Source organism: Mustela nigripes, chromosome 8 (assembly GCF_022355385.1).
Source record: "Mustela nigripes isolate SB6536 chromosome 8, MUSNIG.SB6536, whole genome shotgun sequence".
In the NCBI taxonomy this organism is placed as follows: Eukaryota; Metazoa; Chordata; class Mammalia; order Carnivora; family Mustelidae; genus Mustela; species Mustela nigripes.
In genome coordinates this window covers 34694345-34713532 of record NC_081564.1, presented here as the reverse complement: position 1 = coordinate 34713532, position 19188 = coordinate 34694345, and the positions used below count along the sequence as shown (strand labels likewise).

The following is a 19188-nucleotide window of genomic DNA, read 5'->3' as shown; positions in this document are numbered from 1 at the left end:
TAAATCCTGAGTCTTTCAGAGGACTATTTCAAAGAAAAATAAGCATTTTTTTAAAAGACTGAAAAGACTAATAGAACAATATGTAGGCATTCAGCTTTCACCTTAAATACAGTGCATGAGAGACATCACCTTTATTTTTGTAGATCGGGTCAGAACATTGTAGAATGTTCTCAGAATGCCCAAGATAGGAGGAAAGAGAGAAGTTAGCAAAGTGTGAAAACACTGACATTCAGAAAATTCTCCAAAAACCATGTGTAGACATCTCCTCATACCCTTAGTTATTATTAGGGGGAAAAAAAACTGGCCTGATACTAGAATTCTACCAGCAAAGGCTAGAAGTCAAAAGAGAAGACTAATGAATTTCTCAATTCAAAATGGCAGCAGGGGTGATGGGGATTCTTCTTCATTTGTAGAGTAAGAAAATCTTTTCAGTGGTAAAAGGGTGTTTGTCCTCTAAAGTACAAGTGATTGCCTGGAAACAGTGGGGAATGAGCGTATTTACCACATAGACTTCAGTAGTGTCTGGCGTTTTTCAGTCCAGTCTGTACCAGCACAGTGTCCTTCTGAGTGACCTCGGAGGGCTGTATTTCCGGTACTGCCTCCCTGCCCCTACTGACCAGTCCTTCTCTCATTTACAGCTGTGTCTTCACCCTCGTCCTTTACAATGAAAACGAATACACTGAGCACATCGGTGCCCAATTCTTACTACCCAGGTAACAGATTTTTCCATTGTCCCATCCACTCATAACCCCTTAGCGATCAGAACCAATCCACGCTCTCACGTTGTGTCCATGATGCTTGAGGAGCTTAATACGTTTGATGTGTTGTAACCCAATGCTTTCTATGGCTTTCTGCGGGGGAAGTGGGGGGCCTTTCATCAATCATTTACTGTTCTTTCTCTTTTTACTTTCTCTGCATTGACCTGCTTATGATGTATGACAGACCCATTTGTGCCAACTGCAATTTTAGGTGAGAACATTTCCCTTTATCACAGTTTATTGCAGGAGTAATTTAGAAAGTCAGTAGCCACGCTTTAGGAGCCTGGATTTCTGCTCTGTATGGTGCAGGGATTGTAAACAGGACAGGTGGGTGGCGGGTGGCTCGGAGGGAGGGCACAGATAATAAAAAAGACTCTCCAACCATCTCCATTGATAAGAAGGGTTTGCCTCATGCATGTTGGAAACGACACCAAAAGATTCAAATGAATAAGCCTGGCTCTAGTATTTTCCCTTTCCATGTTCAGAATTTAAAGTCAGATTTGATCCCAAGGGAAAACACAGTATGTCATCACTCCGCTGTGTACTTCCAAGTGCTGAATTCTGTAATGTGACAATCATAAAAATAAAAATCACTTCTTATTATTTGCACTTGCCATTAAGCACTAAAATCTTCAATTTCAAAAATAGCATTTTTCTAAATTATGCCCAATGTTATGCAGAAAAAATGATCACAGCCGAGTTTGGGCCCCCTGCCCCTTCTTGGAGCCATTCAAGGCACCCCCAGCTTTCCAAAGTGTCTGTCACACAGTGGAATTTCAAAGGAGCTGATGTGTTCTCAGCAGCAAAGTGACAAGATGGCACTTTATAATCACATGGTTTATTATGTGTCAGATGTCACTAGAAATGAAATAAAATGTTAACCCAGTGGGGCAGAATGCATTGAAAATATAAAATGTTCCCTGCGGGGAGCCGAAAAAAATCCCATTTGCCCAATGTAAGAAGATTCTGGAGAAATGGCATTACCTGACTCCGATAACCAAATAAGCATGAGCTGCTGTTGCATTTGAGATGCATCAATAACCCAAGCGTATCACGGCTGTGTTCTCTTTCTACTACTAACCTTACCGAGAAGGAGCACGACACAATCCACTTCAAGGCGTATACCAATTCATAGTAGCAAAAGTTCCATCCCCAGCTCTTTGACTTCTGCTTCCTAATCCTCTTTACAAGGGTTGATATCTTTGCAACATAATTTTTCCCCCTGTGCTTCTCTTTTCTCTAAGTTGTTACAATTTCTGTAACTAGGGTGATATGTTTTTCTTGTAGTGTTTTCTGGACTTGAGCAAGGTCATTGCCCGAGTTTCATGCAAACTTGGACAGAAGTGTCAAAATGGTCATGAACCCAAATTTTTGAATTGGCATCATTCTGACGGCTAACAAACATAGCTCACTAAAGCCCTCCTTCCACCCTTGAATACCAGCTATATGGGGAAAAGGCTGCATTTTTCCTAAGTAAGGGGCACAGGCTAATTTTAGGCACCCGAACAAAGTAATCTACATGCAGATGACATTTGCAGAATGTGATAGGCGGGGATTTGTGATTTCTTCGTATGCCACGGCATTCATTCTGCAGCTCCTTTAGTAGATGTTCTGACCTTGGGGGAGCCGGAGTGGGGAGGGCGAAGACGTGCACTGTCAGAGGGAAGAAAATGTTCAGATTGCACAGCAGGATTAAAATAAGCTTATTAAACAAATATCATTTGTTAAAGTCATTGCTTTGTTATTATGAACACTAAGGACATCTTTGAAACTTGGTTAGGCTTCTTTGCCAAAAGGGAATCATTTGAACAGATGATTCAAGTAGCAAAAGTGATGCACATTCGTGAAAAGGAAGTCGGCCAGATTGACAAATAACTGTTATCACGTCTGGCTTATATATGTACCAGCGCTGCAAAAGGCAGTGTTTGGGAACCATTCTTCCCATGGTGTTTGGTGCAGTGAATCTATATATTGCATAGTAAGGATGAATGAGATGATCCCGGGACACCTTGGGAAGAGGATAAGCTGGACAGACATCAGTGCTGGAGCCAAGAGGGTTTTGCTGTGACCTGAAATAGTGTATTATCTCCACCCTTTATGCTCATGTGCTAGGGTGCCCAGCCTCATGTAAAGAGCTGTAGTATGCCTTTACGTCATTTTCTTCCAAAAAAACAAGTAAATAAAAGAGAGCAAGAGAGAGAGAGGGAAAGAGATTGATAGGTAGGTAGGTAGATGTTGATGGACAGATTTTGATAGATAGATGTAGATAGGTAGACAGATATTGACAGATAAGTAGATAGAATTCCCCACACACACCTCAAAAATGGGACACCCATTTCAGTTCTAGATTTGTCAGCTGGTTCATTGAGAACTGAAGATAGCCTCTTAAAGAATATAGGTAGAATTAATTCACAGTTCTTCAAAAACTGTCAGAACTGTTAGTGAGAAGCTTTGTTTCTGATTTCCTCCAAGGCATAATTTTTAATTGAAAACATTGTTGGTAATTTTTAAGCCAATATAAGAAATCAATGTGAAAAGCCATATTTTATCAGTAATCATTCTTTTTAAGTCAGAGCAAACCGATTACCCAGTAATTTCGGTGGCATCAAGAATTTCTCATTGTGTGGGTGACCCAGTTTCATGCCACAGGTGGCACGAGAAGCCTTCTATTCCCTCTCCGATGTCTGTGTACTTGATAATAGCCCTCATTTCTGGGATGGCCTCGGTCATGTTTAACGGGTCCTGCACGCTAGTAATGAGGCCAAGCTCATCATAATACAGCGGGCGCGATCAGTACAGTGGTGACAGTGTTGGCCACCCCGGGAATTAAACCTTCCAAGAATGCCTTGCCCTAGGACCAGAGCCCTACCCAGCTACGGTGTCTCCACCAGAAAGGCCCAGATGATTCATTTAGGGGAAATTTAGAAGGTCAGTCCACAATGGAGGGCATTTAATTACGTTTATCCCAAAAGGTACAAAATGGAGAGAATGAGAGAGGCACAGGGGGGAAACTAATTAATGTTCCATTTATTTTCGCATCAAGAACAGAACTTCCTGCTGGAGTAGCTGACAGCTCCAGGGAGTCAGTCCTTCAGCAGGGGTCCCATACCCCACTTTAGGGGCTTGGCAGTTGCCAGCAAGCAGATCGGACGCAAAAAACATCCCGGTTTCTTTGTGACTGTTCTAATAGAATGGGAGCGTCTGAGTGGCTAATCAAAGCAAATCCAAATGAAAACGAAAATCATAAAATCAGTGTACCACTCCTTTTTATTTTGTCTTTGTGTCTTTAGCCACCTTGTGGTGATCCAGGTGCCATTTCAGCAACAGCGACATAGCTACACACTTGTGTACCACCTTCCATACCATGCATCCCCAGGGGCTTTGCGACGCAGATAGAACTGAGGTTGGAAAACCAGGCCCACAGCCGAGTGCCCCTGAATGAAATTTCTCCTGGAGCTGTTTAAAAAAAAAAAAAAATCAAATTAAATAATAATAATAATAATACCCATAGCTGAATTCCCTATTCATAAACATTCTGGGAATTTTTTTTAAATGAACTTGTCCCTTTGTATATATGTTTTAATTCTCTATACCCAAAATCAATTTTGATTTAACATTCTCTTTTTAAGTGAAGTTCGCATTATAGTTTATGAGACACAGCCTCAATCACAGAATGGCTAAAGGGATTCAGCATTATCATGAGCTAACCTGTAGCACGTAGCTAACCTGTAGCTAACCTGTAGTCTTAATCTAATAGCCCTTTCCTGCATCAGACATCTTTTAATAGCTACAGTTTCTGCAGTTCGTTAATCTAATGTACTAGGAGTCTTCCATTAAGATACAGCCTTTTTAGGCTTATTTGATCAAATTTTGGCATTAGTTTTATAGTACATCTTGGTTGACGTGTTCAAGAAATTTAAATGAAAAAATGTGTCAAATACAAAGACTTATTTAGTCATTAGTTAATTCACGGGGGATGAAAAGTAATTATGATACTATTCTAACCTCCTTTTTGGTTTTGAGGACTTCAATAAAACGCCCCTATCCTAAGGTGATGGGAGGATTGAGGCTCTGACCTCTGATCACCTGCAGATAGAAAACTTAACCATAAAAGTAAAGCGCAGAATAAAAACTACCTGTAATTATTCACACAGTACTATTGCTTATGCCCTGTTTCCTTTTTCTCCTCCTCTTTTCTCCTGATATGTACCTTCTTAAAAGTGCCAATAAATGGTAAGTTCCCCCATTCGCCCACGGAAAAGGTGTGGAGGGAGTGGGAGTGTGTGTCTTATCTGTAGATTCTGACAAAGCCAGCTGGTTCTGCTGTGTGCCGGCCTGCATGTTAGCTCTTGTAGAACATTCTGTGTGTCATGCGCTGGTCCACAACCTTCTGTCAAGCTTTCTGACACTGCAGCATGCGAGTGACTCATCATCCGCTTTCTATTTCTGCTCTCTTTGGATTTCATGTGTCGAGTCCACATTTTCATTGCTAGCTTTCCAAGCCAACCCATTTTGTACACTTTTACTTTGCTCACAGAACATCTGTACAGAGTTTATTTACATCATCATACAAACTAGTTAACGAATCTTTGGAAGAGGACAAGGCTGGTTTTGCACCAGGCCTTGGTGAAGTTTCAGACGGAAACTTCTATAAACTTGAGTGCTCAAAGGCTAAATAAAGGGTTCCTACCAACTAGCTTTGTGAAATCAATATATCGTTTGGACTGCTTTGTAAAAACAAAGATTTCTGCCGCATTCCTATCAGTATTGCCGAGCCCATGTAAATTTCTAAACATCTAACTTTTCTTTCTCACTGAGCCACCGTGGGGATGGTTGGAGCCATAGGTGGAGGGGATGTCAGCAGCAGCTTCTGAGCGTCCTCAGGGATCCCGCATGTAGCCCACTGGTCCTCCCTCACTCCCGTCGTGGCCTTCTTTTCCTAGACGAAAGCCACACGATGGCCAGCGACACCAGCAGCTTGGTGCAGTCACACACTTACAAGAAGCGAGAGCCGGCCGACGTGCCCTACCAGACCGGGCAGCTGCACCCCGCCATCCGGGTGGCGGACCTGCTTCAGCACATCACGCAGATGAAGTGTGCCGAGGGCTACGGCTTCAAGGAGGAATACGAGGTGAGATGAGCTCTTTGCTGGGCACCATGCCCAGGACCGTGCTCCCAACTCCTGCAGCCAGTCGGCAGGATCCCCGGGGTGGATCGGGGCAAGGCGGGGTTGGGGGCTGCCAGAAAGGGACCTGTTTTCACCCATCCAGCAGTGAGACACTGTACCAGGAAGGAAACCTATGTGAAATGGAAAAAGGAGGACCACTTCCCCATTTCCCTTTGTCCTCATAAATATGCAACAGAACAGAGGCTGAGCTGGTTCTTTCCCTGTTCATGATTACGCTTCTTGGCTTTTTCTATAATTAAGTATGATGTTAAAGCCTAACAATGTTGCGGTAGTTATCCAGGAAGAAACTGTCCACTTAAAGCAATTACAGACCAACCAGTGATGTCATGTGGTGCAGATTAGGCCCCAGGAAAGGGGCTGGCTAGTGTCATGGCTGTGACAGCCGCTGTCCTGCCAGCCCAGAGCGTGTGGATTGTAGAGGGATCTAGTGCGGGGGACTTCCAGGGACATTTCTAGGCACCGCAATGTTCTCTTAACCTTCCCTAAAATGTAGGGCGCACTTTGCCAGCTCAGTCATTAGCTAATTCTGTTGGAAAGCCATTCAAGAACTGGAGAGAATTAGTTGACATGAAGAAATCGGATTCAAAGAAGCATCCCATCCCTTGAGTATGTGTGTGTATGGCTGAGGCCAGTGAGGGTGAGGAAGATAGCGGGGTAAACTTTACCTTATTAAATAAGATTAGTTCACATGCATTGGTGGAGAAAAAAGTAGCAGCCTGCAAACAGTGCAAACAAGATTATATAGATAGGGAGCTCTGGACATTTTAGAATGTGTCTGTGATAGCATGTCTCCGTAATCAGCTCACAGTCGGGAAACGTTTGGTCTGGAATTAAGAGTATTTTAAAAATCAGTTCCTACCATCTCTGTATCCTACAAGTTTCAAATTCTGCTTCTTTTTTCTTTTTTTTTTTTTTTAAAGATTTTATTTATTTATTTGACAGAGAGAAATTACAAGTACACTGAGAGGCAGGCAGAGAGAGAGAGAGAGAGAGAAGGAAGCAGGCTCCCTGCTGAGCAGAGAGCCCGATGCGGGACTCGATCCCAGGACCCTGAGATCATGACCTGAGCCGAAGGCAGTGGCTTAACCCACTGAGACACCCAGGCGCCCTCAAATTCTGCTTCTTTCTCTCTCGGGGACACTCAGGATCCTTCATTTCATGCCCCAGATGTGGTGTTGTCTTGGATTTAGCCCCACTTCTGAGCTGAATCGCCAGAGATTTCTTTAGAGCCATCAGAGCTGCACCATGCGGCTTTTAAGACTGGGTCTTTAGGCCAATGCAGAGAAACGGACAGACACACACTCTGCTGACATGAGCATTCTCCTTGTTGCCAGTGACCTCAGCTCACAAGGCCACTGCACCAAGGAAACTGGGCCTCGATGGTCAGATTTCAGTCCAGGCAATATTTTCCAATAAAGTTTTGCATTTTAGAGACCCCGAAGTTCTTAGAGCTACCTTTAGCAATTTTGCTTGTAATTCCATGAAACTGACTGCCTTTGCATATTTCCTCATGCACTTTTAAAGGGTAGCTTAGGAATTAATAGGATTAAGAGTAAGACTTCCAAAAGCATTAATATCTTATGAAAGACAAAATTAGGTTAGTGAAAAAATATAAGCCTAATGAATAGAGATGATGTCTTAGTTCTATCCAATATTCTGAATGCAGATATTGCTCAAATGTTTATTAAAGATGTTAATGTCAAAGAGATTAGTTAGAGGTTCAAATAACGATTCATAAGATCACCTAAGTCCCATTTTTCACGGACTACATAAAAATACCTCAAGACTTCCAATAACACACTATAGATGATGCATATTTGAAAGCATACAAAAATTCACTTTCCAGTCATATCTCCTGAAGAAATATGATTTATAAGTGCAAACTAGAATAGGGTATACTCATTTGAAGCAGTTTATAATGGAAGATTTATTAAGGGTTGTTACACTGAAATAAAATGTATTAATTACATTTCAAGAAACTCTTTCTCATTTTAGCTATTCAGTGGATCAGAGAGGACTGTAATATATATGCGCGTCTCAAGTCATCACTTTGCACACCTGAAACTGACACAATGTTACATGTCAGTTATATCTCAAGAAACTGGGGGGCAGGGGGAAATACTTTTAAGCAACCAAAACCATTATCAGTTTATTGGTTTTTTATTTTTTAAAGATGGAAAGAAGAAGAAAGGGGAAAAAGTTAAAAAGAACATGTGCTAGAGAGAAAAGCAGGAATAAACAGGGAAGTGTTAGAGGGAGAATTATGAAATGGAAGATTCTGTAGGGGGCAGTCCTTGCGCTCCACATACACCTCTGTGAACCATGTGGCTGAGTGTGCATCCTTTCATTTTTTTTTTTTTTTAAGATTTTGCTTATTTACTTGACTGAGAGAGAGATCACAAGGAGGCAGAGAGGCAGGCTGAGGTGAGAGGGGGAAGCAGGCTCCCCTTTGGAGCAGAGAGTCCAGATGCAAGGCTCAATCCCAGGACCCTGAGATCATGACCTGAGCCAAAGGCAGAGGCTTAACCTACTGAGCCATCCAGACATCCCGCATCCACAGAGGAAGTCAGGCATACCCTGTCTGCCTGGTGCAACATACATCTCGCTGTCGTTTGGGACACAGGCTCTGGGGCCAGACACTGTACTCCAGCTCAGCTCTGCATCTTTTTAGCCGTGTGACCTTGGGTAAGCTGTGTACCCTCTCTGGGCCTCGGGTTCCTCCTCCATAAAATGGAATACCTATAGTGTCAACCTCATAAGCTTACTGGGGGATTACCTCATGTAGCAGCCTAAGTGTTAGGATCGAATCTGGCATTTAGTTCAAGTGTTAAGCAGTAAAAAAGAAAAATACTAACTCATAATAAGAGCCAAGAGAAAAGTTCACACCGTGTTCTTTGTGGGGAAATTGTGTCATTTTGTGGTTTCAGTCCATCTCTGTCATTTCTTGTGTTCAGCACTCTGAGGATAGAGTGAGCCAGTCACATTATGGCTTAGTACATTTTGGCTTTGTCTAAAACACTCATTGGTTTCCTTACCATGTATCGTGTATCATCCAAAGTTCCCATTTAAAAAGTCACTTAAATGAGTAGGTAGGTTTGATTCTGTGGACAAAGGGTTTGAGAAAATAAGTATTTCAAAGTAGATCCTGTCACCTTTTGTTGCTAAAAGAATATTTTCATATCTAAATTAAGAAAGTCCTAGAGAATGGTATGACTATAGATGACCAAATACTGTTTTTGGTTTTTTTTTTTTTTTTTTTTAAAGTTTCTAGGGTGTCTTTGGCAACAAAAGATGGAGGAGAGGCAGTTAATTTAACAAGTTGCCGCACTTGTTAACTGGCCAGTGTGTACTAAGTGGGTGCCGTGAATCTGACACTGCCGGATGCTGGGGAGATGGAGAACTTCCTGTCTCACCCTCCCCCACCAGAAGCTCATGCCATACGGGGACTACAGCATGTCTGTCAGCTTGAATCCCACAAGAGAGATTCACAGCAGTCCTTTCAAGGCCACTGAGGGCCCGTCGTCTAGTCTGGGGCACCAGACTGAGCTTGGATGACTCCTGAAAATAGTGAGCGGGAGTTGGCCAGGAAGTGGAAAAGGACAGATTCCAGGCAGAGAATGGGGTGTGCTCCAAAATGGCAGTAGTGCTATGTGCCTGAATCCTAGGAAGGGCTGGGGGTCACAGGTAGTCAGGCTTTGATCAAAAAGCATCCCACCAAGAAGCTTGAACGTCACCCTGGAAGCTGTGGGAACAGAAGAAGGACTCAGGTAACATTAAGTCTCTCCTGTATTTGGACGGAGACTCATTCTTGCACTATTTGGCTCAACCTAGTTTTTAAACATTATTTGTACGAGGCACACAGAAAATTGCTTGAAAGATAATAATCAGCATGCAGAAAAGTAAAGGGGAGAGGGAAACTAGTCACTGTAAAGTGTAATATCAATTACATTGTTCCATTCCCATTCACTGTTTCAGACGCACTGAAACAGTGAATGATGTTATATCTCCAGGGATAAAATGTCAAGAAAGTCTTCAGCTGCTGTTGTGACTCACCAGTGTCAATCAGTTGGTCTTTCTGGTTTTCTTCAATCCATGCTTATTGGGGGAAAACAGCCATCTAGGTTGTAAACTAATTTTGAAATAGTGACTTTCTCTCTGTTGATACTGTTTCAAACCGTCTGTCTTTATTGTTTCCAAGACAGAAATGTCTGAAAATTCTCCCAAGCGCTGGAAGGACTCATTACCGTTCCAGTAGCCGACAGAAGTGTGTCCAAACCAAAGGGAAAACATGTGGTGGGGACGAGACGGAGCAGCACTGAGTGCAAATTTTATATTTGATTTTGTTCTAACAAGACCGTCATATGTCATACCTCACCAGGGAAATGCAGTAATTTGATTCAAAAGAAACTCAGACATGAATCACAATAAAAAAGTAAACATGCTGAATTGAACAGAAAATGGCAGGTTGTCATCGGAGAGTGGATCAGGGATCTCAGGAGAAAGACAGAACAGAAAGAACAAGTTTGTTTACTTTGCTGCAGAGAGGAGCGTGTCCTTTCTCCTAGCAAGCAATCTGTGCTAACCCCTTGGGGAACATCTGTGCCTTTACCAAAAATGGGAGAAAAAAGAGAGCATGAACAGGGAACACAAGGTAGGACTGTGCCTTCCTGCCCACTCCCCATCCCTCCCTCCCCACAGACTTGGGCCTTTGTGCTCTGGAGTCACAGTGACTCTGCTGCTCCTCCCTGAACTGACAGGCCCCATCCTAGACACGGGTGACCTGTCCTCTCACTTGTCGCTGCCCCCGGGGGCCTCAGTGTGGACCCTGTGGGGTTGGAGAGTGAATCTCTTCCCCTCTGGGATCCCCAGAAGACCTTCTTTCATTCTCTATTTTATGACTGATTTGAAGTCCCTCTGCGGATCCAAGCAGAAAAGACATTAACCTTACACAGGACCACAGTTGCTTAATTCTAAAAGAGCGCATTTTGCTATCACTGTAAAATTAAGAGAAAGGAAGGGACCACACTTTAAAACTACTCCCAGGTAGGGCATCCTGAAAAACACAGATGACCCTCATTAGCTAATAATCAATATTGCTCTGGGCCACAAAAATTTATTTTCCAATTACTGAACTAAAACTTGTAAACCTAAGTAACACTTTGCAGCCTGCTCTTGAGAAGAAGAAAAAAAAAAAGTGTATACATATATATCTAAATATATTTAGGGAAGTATTATACTTATCCCACTTACTTTTCTCCTGTATATTTCTCAAGGGTACAAGCACTGGTGATTAATTTTATAATTGAACATGGAGACTGTTTTTCAGCTCAATTTAAACTGGGAAATTGAAGTTGTTATGCCAAAATCTTCAGGCTTAAGTACAGCCTATGCGTTTTTCTGAAACCTGAGTTGTCTTTAAACGTGTCTATCTGCTGGTAGACCCTTATAAGTCTTTGAAAAAATATATGCATTAGATATTTTCCCCTCTCATCTTTCCCCCTCTTTTCTGAGTAAAATAGCTGATTTTGTTTCATGGAGTCCAGTTATTAATATTTGGCTCTTTTTTCATGTTTGACCAAAGTTGTGCCAAGGAAGAAGGAATTATTATTAAAACGTCTGAAGTGCCCTTCAAAGTCTGTTTTTTGCTTGCTTGCCTCCCACCTCAGGGAAGCCAGCGAAACGTTAAAGAAAGCCGCCTCCTCTCTGTGGCCTTTGCAAGTATGATTCCACATTCAGGCTCAGATGCTGTTAGACAGGACAGGCCAGGGAAGACAAATGTGGATCCTTAGAGGGGACAGCCGCAGGGCCTGGGAGGACCGCCCTACCCCAGGGCTGTCTGCCCCTCCCCAGCTGGAGGTTAGCTGACAGAGGGAGAACTGTGTGTCCTTCTCTCTCGAAAAGTTTTCAGAGCCCTCCCTGCGCCCTGTGCGGGCAGCCTCTTTGTTAGGTACCGAAAGCTGGGAGCAGCAAGCAGAATACAAGGTACTTTGTGTTACTAAGTTGATAGAACCATTGCCTGACCTCGGCTGGTTCCATGCTTGCGCCTATAATCAGGGGTGGGGGCACCCCCTTCCTGCTCACCTCCAGCCCACACACACTTTCAGATATGCGTTTCAGTTGCCATTTCATACTCTGAGGCCCCAGCTGAGTCAATCAATCGCCACAATCAGTGCAGGTTATTTTCTGTTCCACAGGATACAAAACAAACAAAGCCAAACCACTGAAAGCTTAAGGATGTGGCATTAGAGGGAGAATTGGCAGGCACTGTAAATGCGTTAAGAATCACAACAGCTGTGCCTCCAGTGGCTGGAGCAGCCAAGTGAGTTTTGACACATTTTTTTTTTTTTTAAATTATTATGGTGATGCTGAGCTGGTCCATGAGAAGATGAGAAAAACACCTATCCGAAATTTTGAAGTTGCTCAGGCTATTTGGGGCAAATCGAGTGCAAGTGTTTATAGATACTTTCTTATTGGATAAAAGTTTCTGCATGCTTTTAAATAATGCAGTAGAAAGGGTTGATTTTACTATGAGTAGTTTGTTGTTTTTTACACTGCGAATATGAAAGTGTCTTTTTTATTTTATTCTGTGTTCCCCGTAGTCGTGCTTGCTGTCAGGACCTCCCCTGTGTTAGCTGGTTTTTTACTTAGTTGCCTCTTGCCTGTGCCCCTGATGATATCACATATGAGCTCAAGCTTCAGAAAATTTGGTTAAAAGTTGTTGTTTCCTACGAGACTATGGCTTCCTTCTGATGAGAGTTGATGGCCGTAGACATTTACCAGCTTGTTTCAGGCACTCTGGTCAACTGTGTGGTTTGCATTTGGAAGCTGGTTGTTAGAATGTTCTACCCTGGGAGAAGTTGAGTACTTTTCCCACTTGTTAACATGCTTTTAGTGTCAGATGACATTAATCACAGAACGCGGCCCAGAAGGGACTGCAGATGTGCCTGTGTCCTCACTCTTGCTGACCTCATGTGCATTTGGGATCAGTTGGATGGTGTCACCACCCACTAATTTGGCCTGGTGAGCCTCAGCATGGCTGTCATTGCCCCCTCCCCTGTCCTCACCGCCACATCAGCTGCCTACAGGTCCCGAATGCTCACCTTCCCCACCATTTCCAATCCCATCCCTTTCTCTCCAACCCCACTGCCTGGTCCTCGCAGTCTTGCTGGGGCCATGATGAGAGTACCCTAACTTACCTTTCCATCGCCTCATGTCCTCTCTGTGTTATCACGTGGTGCTCAAAACTCTGCTGTGGATGCCTTCCAAGACTGGGAAACTCCTTAGCACAGTCTCCTCAGACCTCCAGGATATGATCTTAGACTGTTCTTCAGGCTTGCTTTTGTGGCCACTTTCCACCACATGTCTTATGGTCCTCTCTCTGCTCCAAGCACCTTCATGACTCTAGGCACTGCTTCATGTTGTGGCCTCTGCCTAGATGGACTTCAGCTCCCTCTTCGTGGACCTGATTCCATAAGACCCAACTCAGACATTGCCTCCTCCCGGAGCTCTCCTGGTTCTCGAAATCAGAAACAGCCTGCGCCCCCCTGCACTGTCCATTGTGAGTAACCTGGTAGGCAACATACGTACAGATAATACAGCAGGCAGTATCTTAACTGATAATGTGGTTGGCTATTTATTAACTGACTTACTCAATAGATATTTGACAAACACTGCTAAATAGAAGTTACTTTGTATTTGCTTAATGGATTTCTGGGTATTTAAACACACACATCCCTAGACGGGAAGACGAAATTAAAGATGGATAGAGCTATGACAAAATACACACAGTGCCATAAATCATCATATAGGATCAAGTGAGTTAGCAAGAACCAACCAGGAATAAAATGGTGTTGACCAAGTTGAACCTTACCAATAACCAATTGTTTAAAACTGGTCCTAATGGACGTGGGTCTAGCTGATCATTCTACTCACTGAATGCCAACCATGTGTTTAAAAATTTTTAGGATAAATATTTGTAACCCATGCTAGCTTTAAATTTCTTATTTAATTTCAGTAGAAAGAATATAGAATTATTTAGGCTAGACTTTAACATGACTATTCCAAGAGAGAAACTATGTATCACCATATACAGTTTAAAAGCTCATCAAAGTAATTTGTGTTATCATGGACATATTTCAGCAGGGAGCAAAGCTTGGAGGAGTAGACTTTTCATAAAGTCTTCATTGGCTCTTGGAGTTTTTTGGTTTTTTTTTTAAGATTTTATTTATTTATTTGACAGAGAGAGATCACAAGTAGGCAGAGAGGCCAGCAGAGAGAGGAAGGGAAGCAGGCTCCCCGCTGAGCAGAGAGCCCGATGCGGGGCTCGATCCCAGGACCCTGAGATCATGACCTGAGCCGAAGACAGAGGCTTAACCCACTGAGTCACCCAGGCACCCCTGGCTCTTGGAGTTTTGATCATGATATCTAACATCTCATGTTCAGCCCTGTACAGAGACGTGCACACGCACAAACACATGCACACATACAAACACACACAGGCACGCACAAGGATCTTTCTAAACAGAAAGCTAGTACATCATTATCATACCCATTTACAGACAAGGAGGAAATGATGCCAAATTTAAGAAACTTTCCCAAGGCCATCCCACCATCGAGTGGAAGGATTTATCCCGTATCTGTGGACTCCAAACCCCATGTTCTATCCATTGTGCCAATCACTTTCTCACACAACACCACAGAACTACAAACCTATGGAAATTAACCTTGTGGTTTATTGATTTGACTTGCGATTTCATGGCAAGAGTATTATTTTTCCTCTCTGTGGTTTTGTTTGCTTTGAAGCGTTCTGTCCTCTGGCAGAAGACCCATCCAGCCCTGGGGTCCCGCTGACAGTGCCAACTCTGCCTTCCCGCATCTCGGCAGCAGCAGATGCTGCCCATTAATCTCGCTCAGTGTCCCAGCTCTGAGAGCGAGGTCATTCCAGCATTACCCCTCTCCTTCTCTTGTTTTTCATTGAGATGTACCAGAGACTCCATATCTTTGGATATCAGCACGCCTGGCTCGTTGAAACCCCGGAATCCCACCAGGACCAGTGATAAGTTAAAATCAAGCTATAGCTCTGGAGAGTGGGGGTTCCATATGCTGCTTCCCTGGGTCATTACTGCCAACCAATCTAGTAGAGGGAGAAAATGAATGTGTAAACTTGAGTTGTGTGTGAAAGCCTACAGTGTTCTGAAAGACCCTTTCTGGAAGATGCTGAATCTCTTTTCAGTGAGATGATACAATGCAAGGATGACAGTGCTGGTAACCGGCTTTCTGTCGTCTAGGCAGAACCAGGATAACACCTTGAAGCTTTGACTTAATGATACAAAAACATAACTAGTTGAAAAGTCAAATCATTTTTTCCCAAGAACAGTGCTATATGGTAGAAATGGCAAGTAGATTGGCAATTAGAAGATGTGGGTCCCAAGCCTTTGACCTCATGTCATGAAGGGGCTGCTGAGACCCTAGGGCTGGACCCTCTAGCAAACCACTTACCTTCCTTGAAGGAACTCAATCAGTTGTGGGAACCAGGTGTTCGCCTTATGTCTCTCACATCAGTAGTGCCGCCACTCAGGGATGCCAGACTTCCAGATTGGTTGACAAATGTCCATGGCTGGGATTTTTCCAGCAGGTGACATTGACTGGCTGCCTCAGAGCCACAGCCCAGCAGTCACTGTGTAGAGTGCCCCCACTCAGCATCCACGGGCAGCTCTCTGGCTCTCCCTTGCCAATTGTGACTTTATTCAGCATTTCTGAAGGAGGTAGTTTCCATCCTAGTATAACCTTTCTAGCTTTTCCTCCCCTCTCTTCCTCCGACTCAACCCCCTCCCACTCTGACTTCTAACCCCCACCCCATTTCCAAAACACTGAGAACTCTGAATGGAGAGGATATAGTAAGAATGTTAGTACATTTCTGTATCAAGCCCTTGCCATGTTTGGAAATGTGTTTATGATCATAATTCCAATAAATCTTTGATCCTCACTGCCCCAGTTTTTAAGGAGCATGAATAATAAGGAACTATTTGGATTAAATGTTTTTTTTTTTTAAGATTTTATTTATTTATTTGACAGAGACAGATCCCAAGTAGGCAGAGAGGCAGGCAGAGAGAGAGAGAGGAGGAAGCAGGCTCCCTGCTGAGCAGAGAGCCCGATGCGGGACTTGATCCCAGGACCCTGAGATCATGACCTGAGCCGAAGGCAGCGGCTTAACCCACTGAGCCACCCAGGCGCCCAGGATTAAATGTTTTTAATTACTTAGTTCATTTCACATCATATTGTATCAATTCACATGATCATCCCATGCATTATTCAGACCAAAATAATGTTGAAACAGAGCCCATAATTTTTTTGACCTGCCATGCCACTAAAAAGAAAGATGTGCCAACTTTTCTAATTTCTTCTTTTGCATCTTTTGGAATAAAAGTAGTTTTACCTCCATGTTGGAATTTGCCTGTATTACTCAGTATCTTGTGCATTTAAAAACTTTCTCACTTCTTTTATCTTTTATTGTTTCCCTTTAGGGATACCTTTTCTCGTTTACTTTTGGGAAGTCATAGGAGAGATACTGAACAGTTATAATGTCTTCAGGGTTAATTATAAATAGCGTATGTTTTTACATGTATTGCATTTATGTGCTTTAGGTAATTATGCATTTGAGTTCTTTGCCAGTTTTATGGCCAAACTATTTCACTTGGCTGATCACTACATGTATTTTAAGCCTATTCCTTGAAACATGAAAAGAATGTACTATAAATCCAATTAACATAATTTATCTGCCTAAAGAGAATGCTTGCTTTTATTTTTTCTCTCTTTTAATGACAAAAAATAGTTGTAGGATACAGAGTAACTAAATATGTTTTTAAAGCTTTCCAAATCCCAATTTTATTGTTGTTCTCCTTTAAAAGCAAAATGGGGGCACCTGGGTGGCTCAACTGATTGAGCATCCAACTCTTCATTTGGGCTCAGGTCATGATTTCAGGATCCTGGGATCAAGCCCCACATGGGGCTCTGTGCTCAGTGGGAAGTGTCTACTTAAGGATTCTCTCTCTTCCTCTTCCTCTGCCCCTCCCCCACTTTCTCTCTCTCTCTCTCTCTCAAATAAATAAATCTTAAATAAACAAATAAAAGCAATGCATAGTTTTTTATGGAAATTTTAAGAAAACTATAAAGAAGAAAGGACAAGACAAGGTGCCTGGGTGACTCAGTCATTAAGTGACTGCCTTCAGCTCAGGTCATAATCCCAGGGTCCTGGAATCAAGTTCCGTGTTGGGCTCCCTGCTCAGCGGGAAGTCTGCTTCTCCCTCTCCCTCTTGCTCTGCCTACTTGTGCTCTCTCTCTCTCTGTGTCAAATAAATAAATATTTTTTTAAAAAAAAGAAAGGAAAGTCACCCACAAACCCACTATCAATTTTCAGTATATTTCAGTACATCCAATGTTTTAATGCATTAAAAGCATTATATATTTTTTCATACAATGTTTTCCCACTTCGTATTGTAGCACAAATGTTTCCTATGGCTTTGTCTTGAACACTGCCATGAATAATTCTTTGGATTTATCTCCATTGTTCTCTCTAGATAGATTTCAAGAGATGGATTCACTGGTTCAAAGAGTATAAGGTCCTTAAGTTTCTTCAGGTAAATTGACAACTTGCTTTCCAAAAAAGTTGTACCAGTTCACACTCACCACGAGCAGCCTGCAGAATGCTTATTACAACCCACCAGCACTACAGTGAGCAGTAGTCAGTTTTTATTTTTAATCCTTGCCAGTTTGATGGGTGAAAAAAGACTATCTTATTGTTCCATTTAAAACTAGATATGTCTTCCTATGTTTACTGGCCATGTGAAAATTTCTTTAGTGAATTGTTCGTATCATGTGCCTCTTTTTTTCACTAGGGTGTTAAGGTCTCTTATTGACTTGTATGCACTCTATGTATGACTTTGTCTGCCTTGTTCTTCTTTAGAAATGTGTTGGCAGTTGTTAGGCTTTGTGCTTCCATAATCCTTACCTTGTCTGTTGAAAATGTGGACATTTTATACAATCAACTTCATGAAAACCTGTAATTTCGTTTGGAATTGCATGGGATCCATTTACCAATATTAAGAGAACTGACCTCTTGGCAATATTAGGTTTTCTTATTTGTTAATATGGATTATGTTTCCATTTATTGGGATCTTCCTTTATAATTTTTAGTGAAGTTTCAAAAAGCGCTCCATAAAGTCTTGTACATCTTTTAGCTGTATATACTTATTTTGTTATGGCCATAGCATCTTTTAACGTTATATTTTCTTGGGGGGCCTGGGTGGTGCATCTGGCCCACCACCCAACTCTTGATTTTGCCTCAGGTCATGATCTCAAGTTGTGATCTCAGGGTCATGAGACTGAGCCCAAGTCAGGCTTCACGCTTGGCTTGCAGTCTGCTCAATGCTGTCTTTCCTTCTACCTCTACCCATCCCTGCTTGTTCTCTCTCTCTCTCTCTCTAAAATAAGTAAAAATAAATCTTAAAAAAATAAAGTGAGGGGCGCCTGGGTGGCCCAGTGGGTTAAGCCGCTGCCTTCGGCTCAGGTCATGATCTCGGGGTCCTGAGATCGAGCCCCACATCGGGATCTCTGCTCAGCATGGAGCCTCCTTCCTCCTGTCTCTGCCTGCTCTCTCTGCCTACTTGTGATCTCTATCTGTCAAATAAATAAATAAAATATTTTTTAAGAAAAATAAAGTGAGACATCTGGATGGCTCAGTCAGCTAAGTGTCTGCCTTCAGTTCAGGTCATGATCTCAGTGTCCTGGGATCAAGCCCCAAACCAGGCTCCCTGCTTCTCCCTCTCTCTCTCCTTCTGCCCCTCCCCTGACTTGTTCTTTCTCTCACTTTCTCTCAAATAAATAAAATCTTTTAAAAATAGTTATATTTTCTTTTTATTGCAAAAATATAGAAGATACACTTGAATACATAGAGGTGTGTGTATGTATATATACGTGGGTGTGTGTATATGTTTATATGTACACACACACAAGCTGTTGCCTTTTGTATATTGCTCCTATGTCCAGAAACATTTTCAGCTATCTTTATTTCAGTGATTTGTCTGTAGATTATTCTAGAGTTTTCTGTGGAGAAATCATGTCTACCCTCTTTAATGTCCATGTGTTTCTTTTTTTTTTTTAAAGATTTTATTTATTTATTTGACAGAGAGAGATCACAAGCAGGCAGAGAGGCAGGCAGAGAGAGGAGGAAGCAGGCTCCCTGCT

At 42.5% G+C, this 19188-nt stretch overlaps 1 protein-coding gene and 1 long non-coding RNA gene across 14 annotated transcripts in view; one reads left to right on the top strand and one right to left on the bottom strand.

Moving 5' to 3' along the window:
* PTPRM (protein tyrosine phosphatase receptor type M) overlaps positions 1 to 19188 on the top strand; it is a 777671-nt gene that overhangs the window by 636465 nt on the left and 122018 nt on the right. For 7 of the 13 annotated variants that reach the window (XM_059409212.1, XM_059409216.1, XM_059409217.1 and 4 more), the window contains 4 exons: positions 639 to 713; positions 943 to 969; positions 4980 to 4991; positions 5702 to 5889. In XM_059409212.1, the coding sequence (XP_059265195.1) occupies positions 639 to 713; positions 943 to 969; positions 4980 to 4991; positions 5702 to 5889 (302 nt within the window). The remainder of the gene's footprint in view (positions 1 to 638; positions 714 to 942; positions 970 to 4979; positions 4992 to 5701; positions 5890 to 19188) is intronic. The other 6 variants (XM_059409214.1, XM_059409218.1, XM_059409225.1 and 3 more) reach the window with 2 other exon arrangements.
* LOC132023487 (uncharacterized) lies at positions 3766 to 13528 on the bottom strand. The gene is made up of 2 exons (XR_009405967.1): positions 13143 to 13528; positions 3766 to 4214 (listed from the first exon to the last, which is right to left on the bottom strand). It is a non-coding gene; the product is annotated as an uncharacterized LOC132023487 (long non-coding RNA).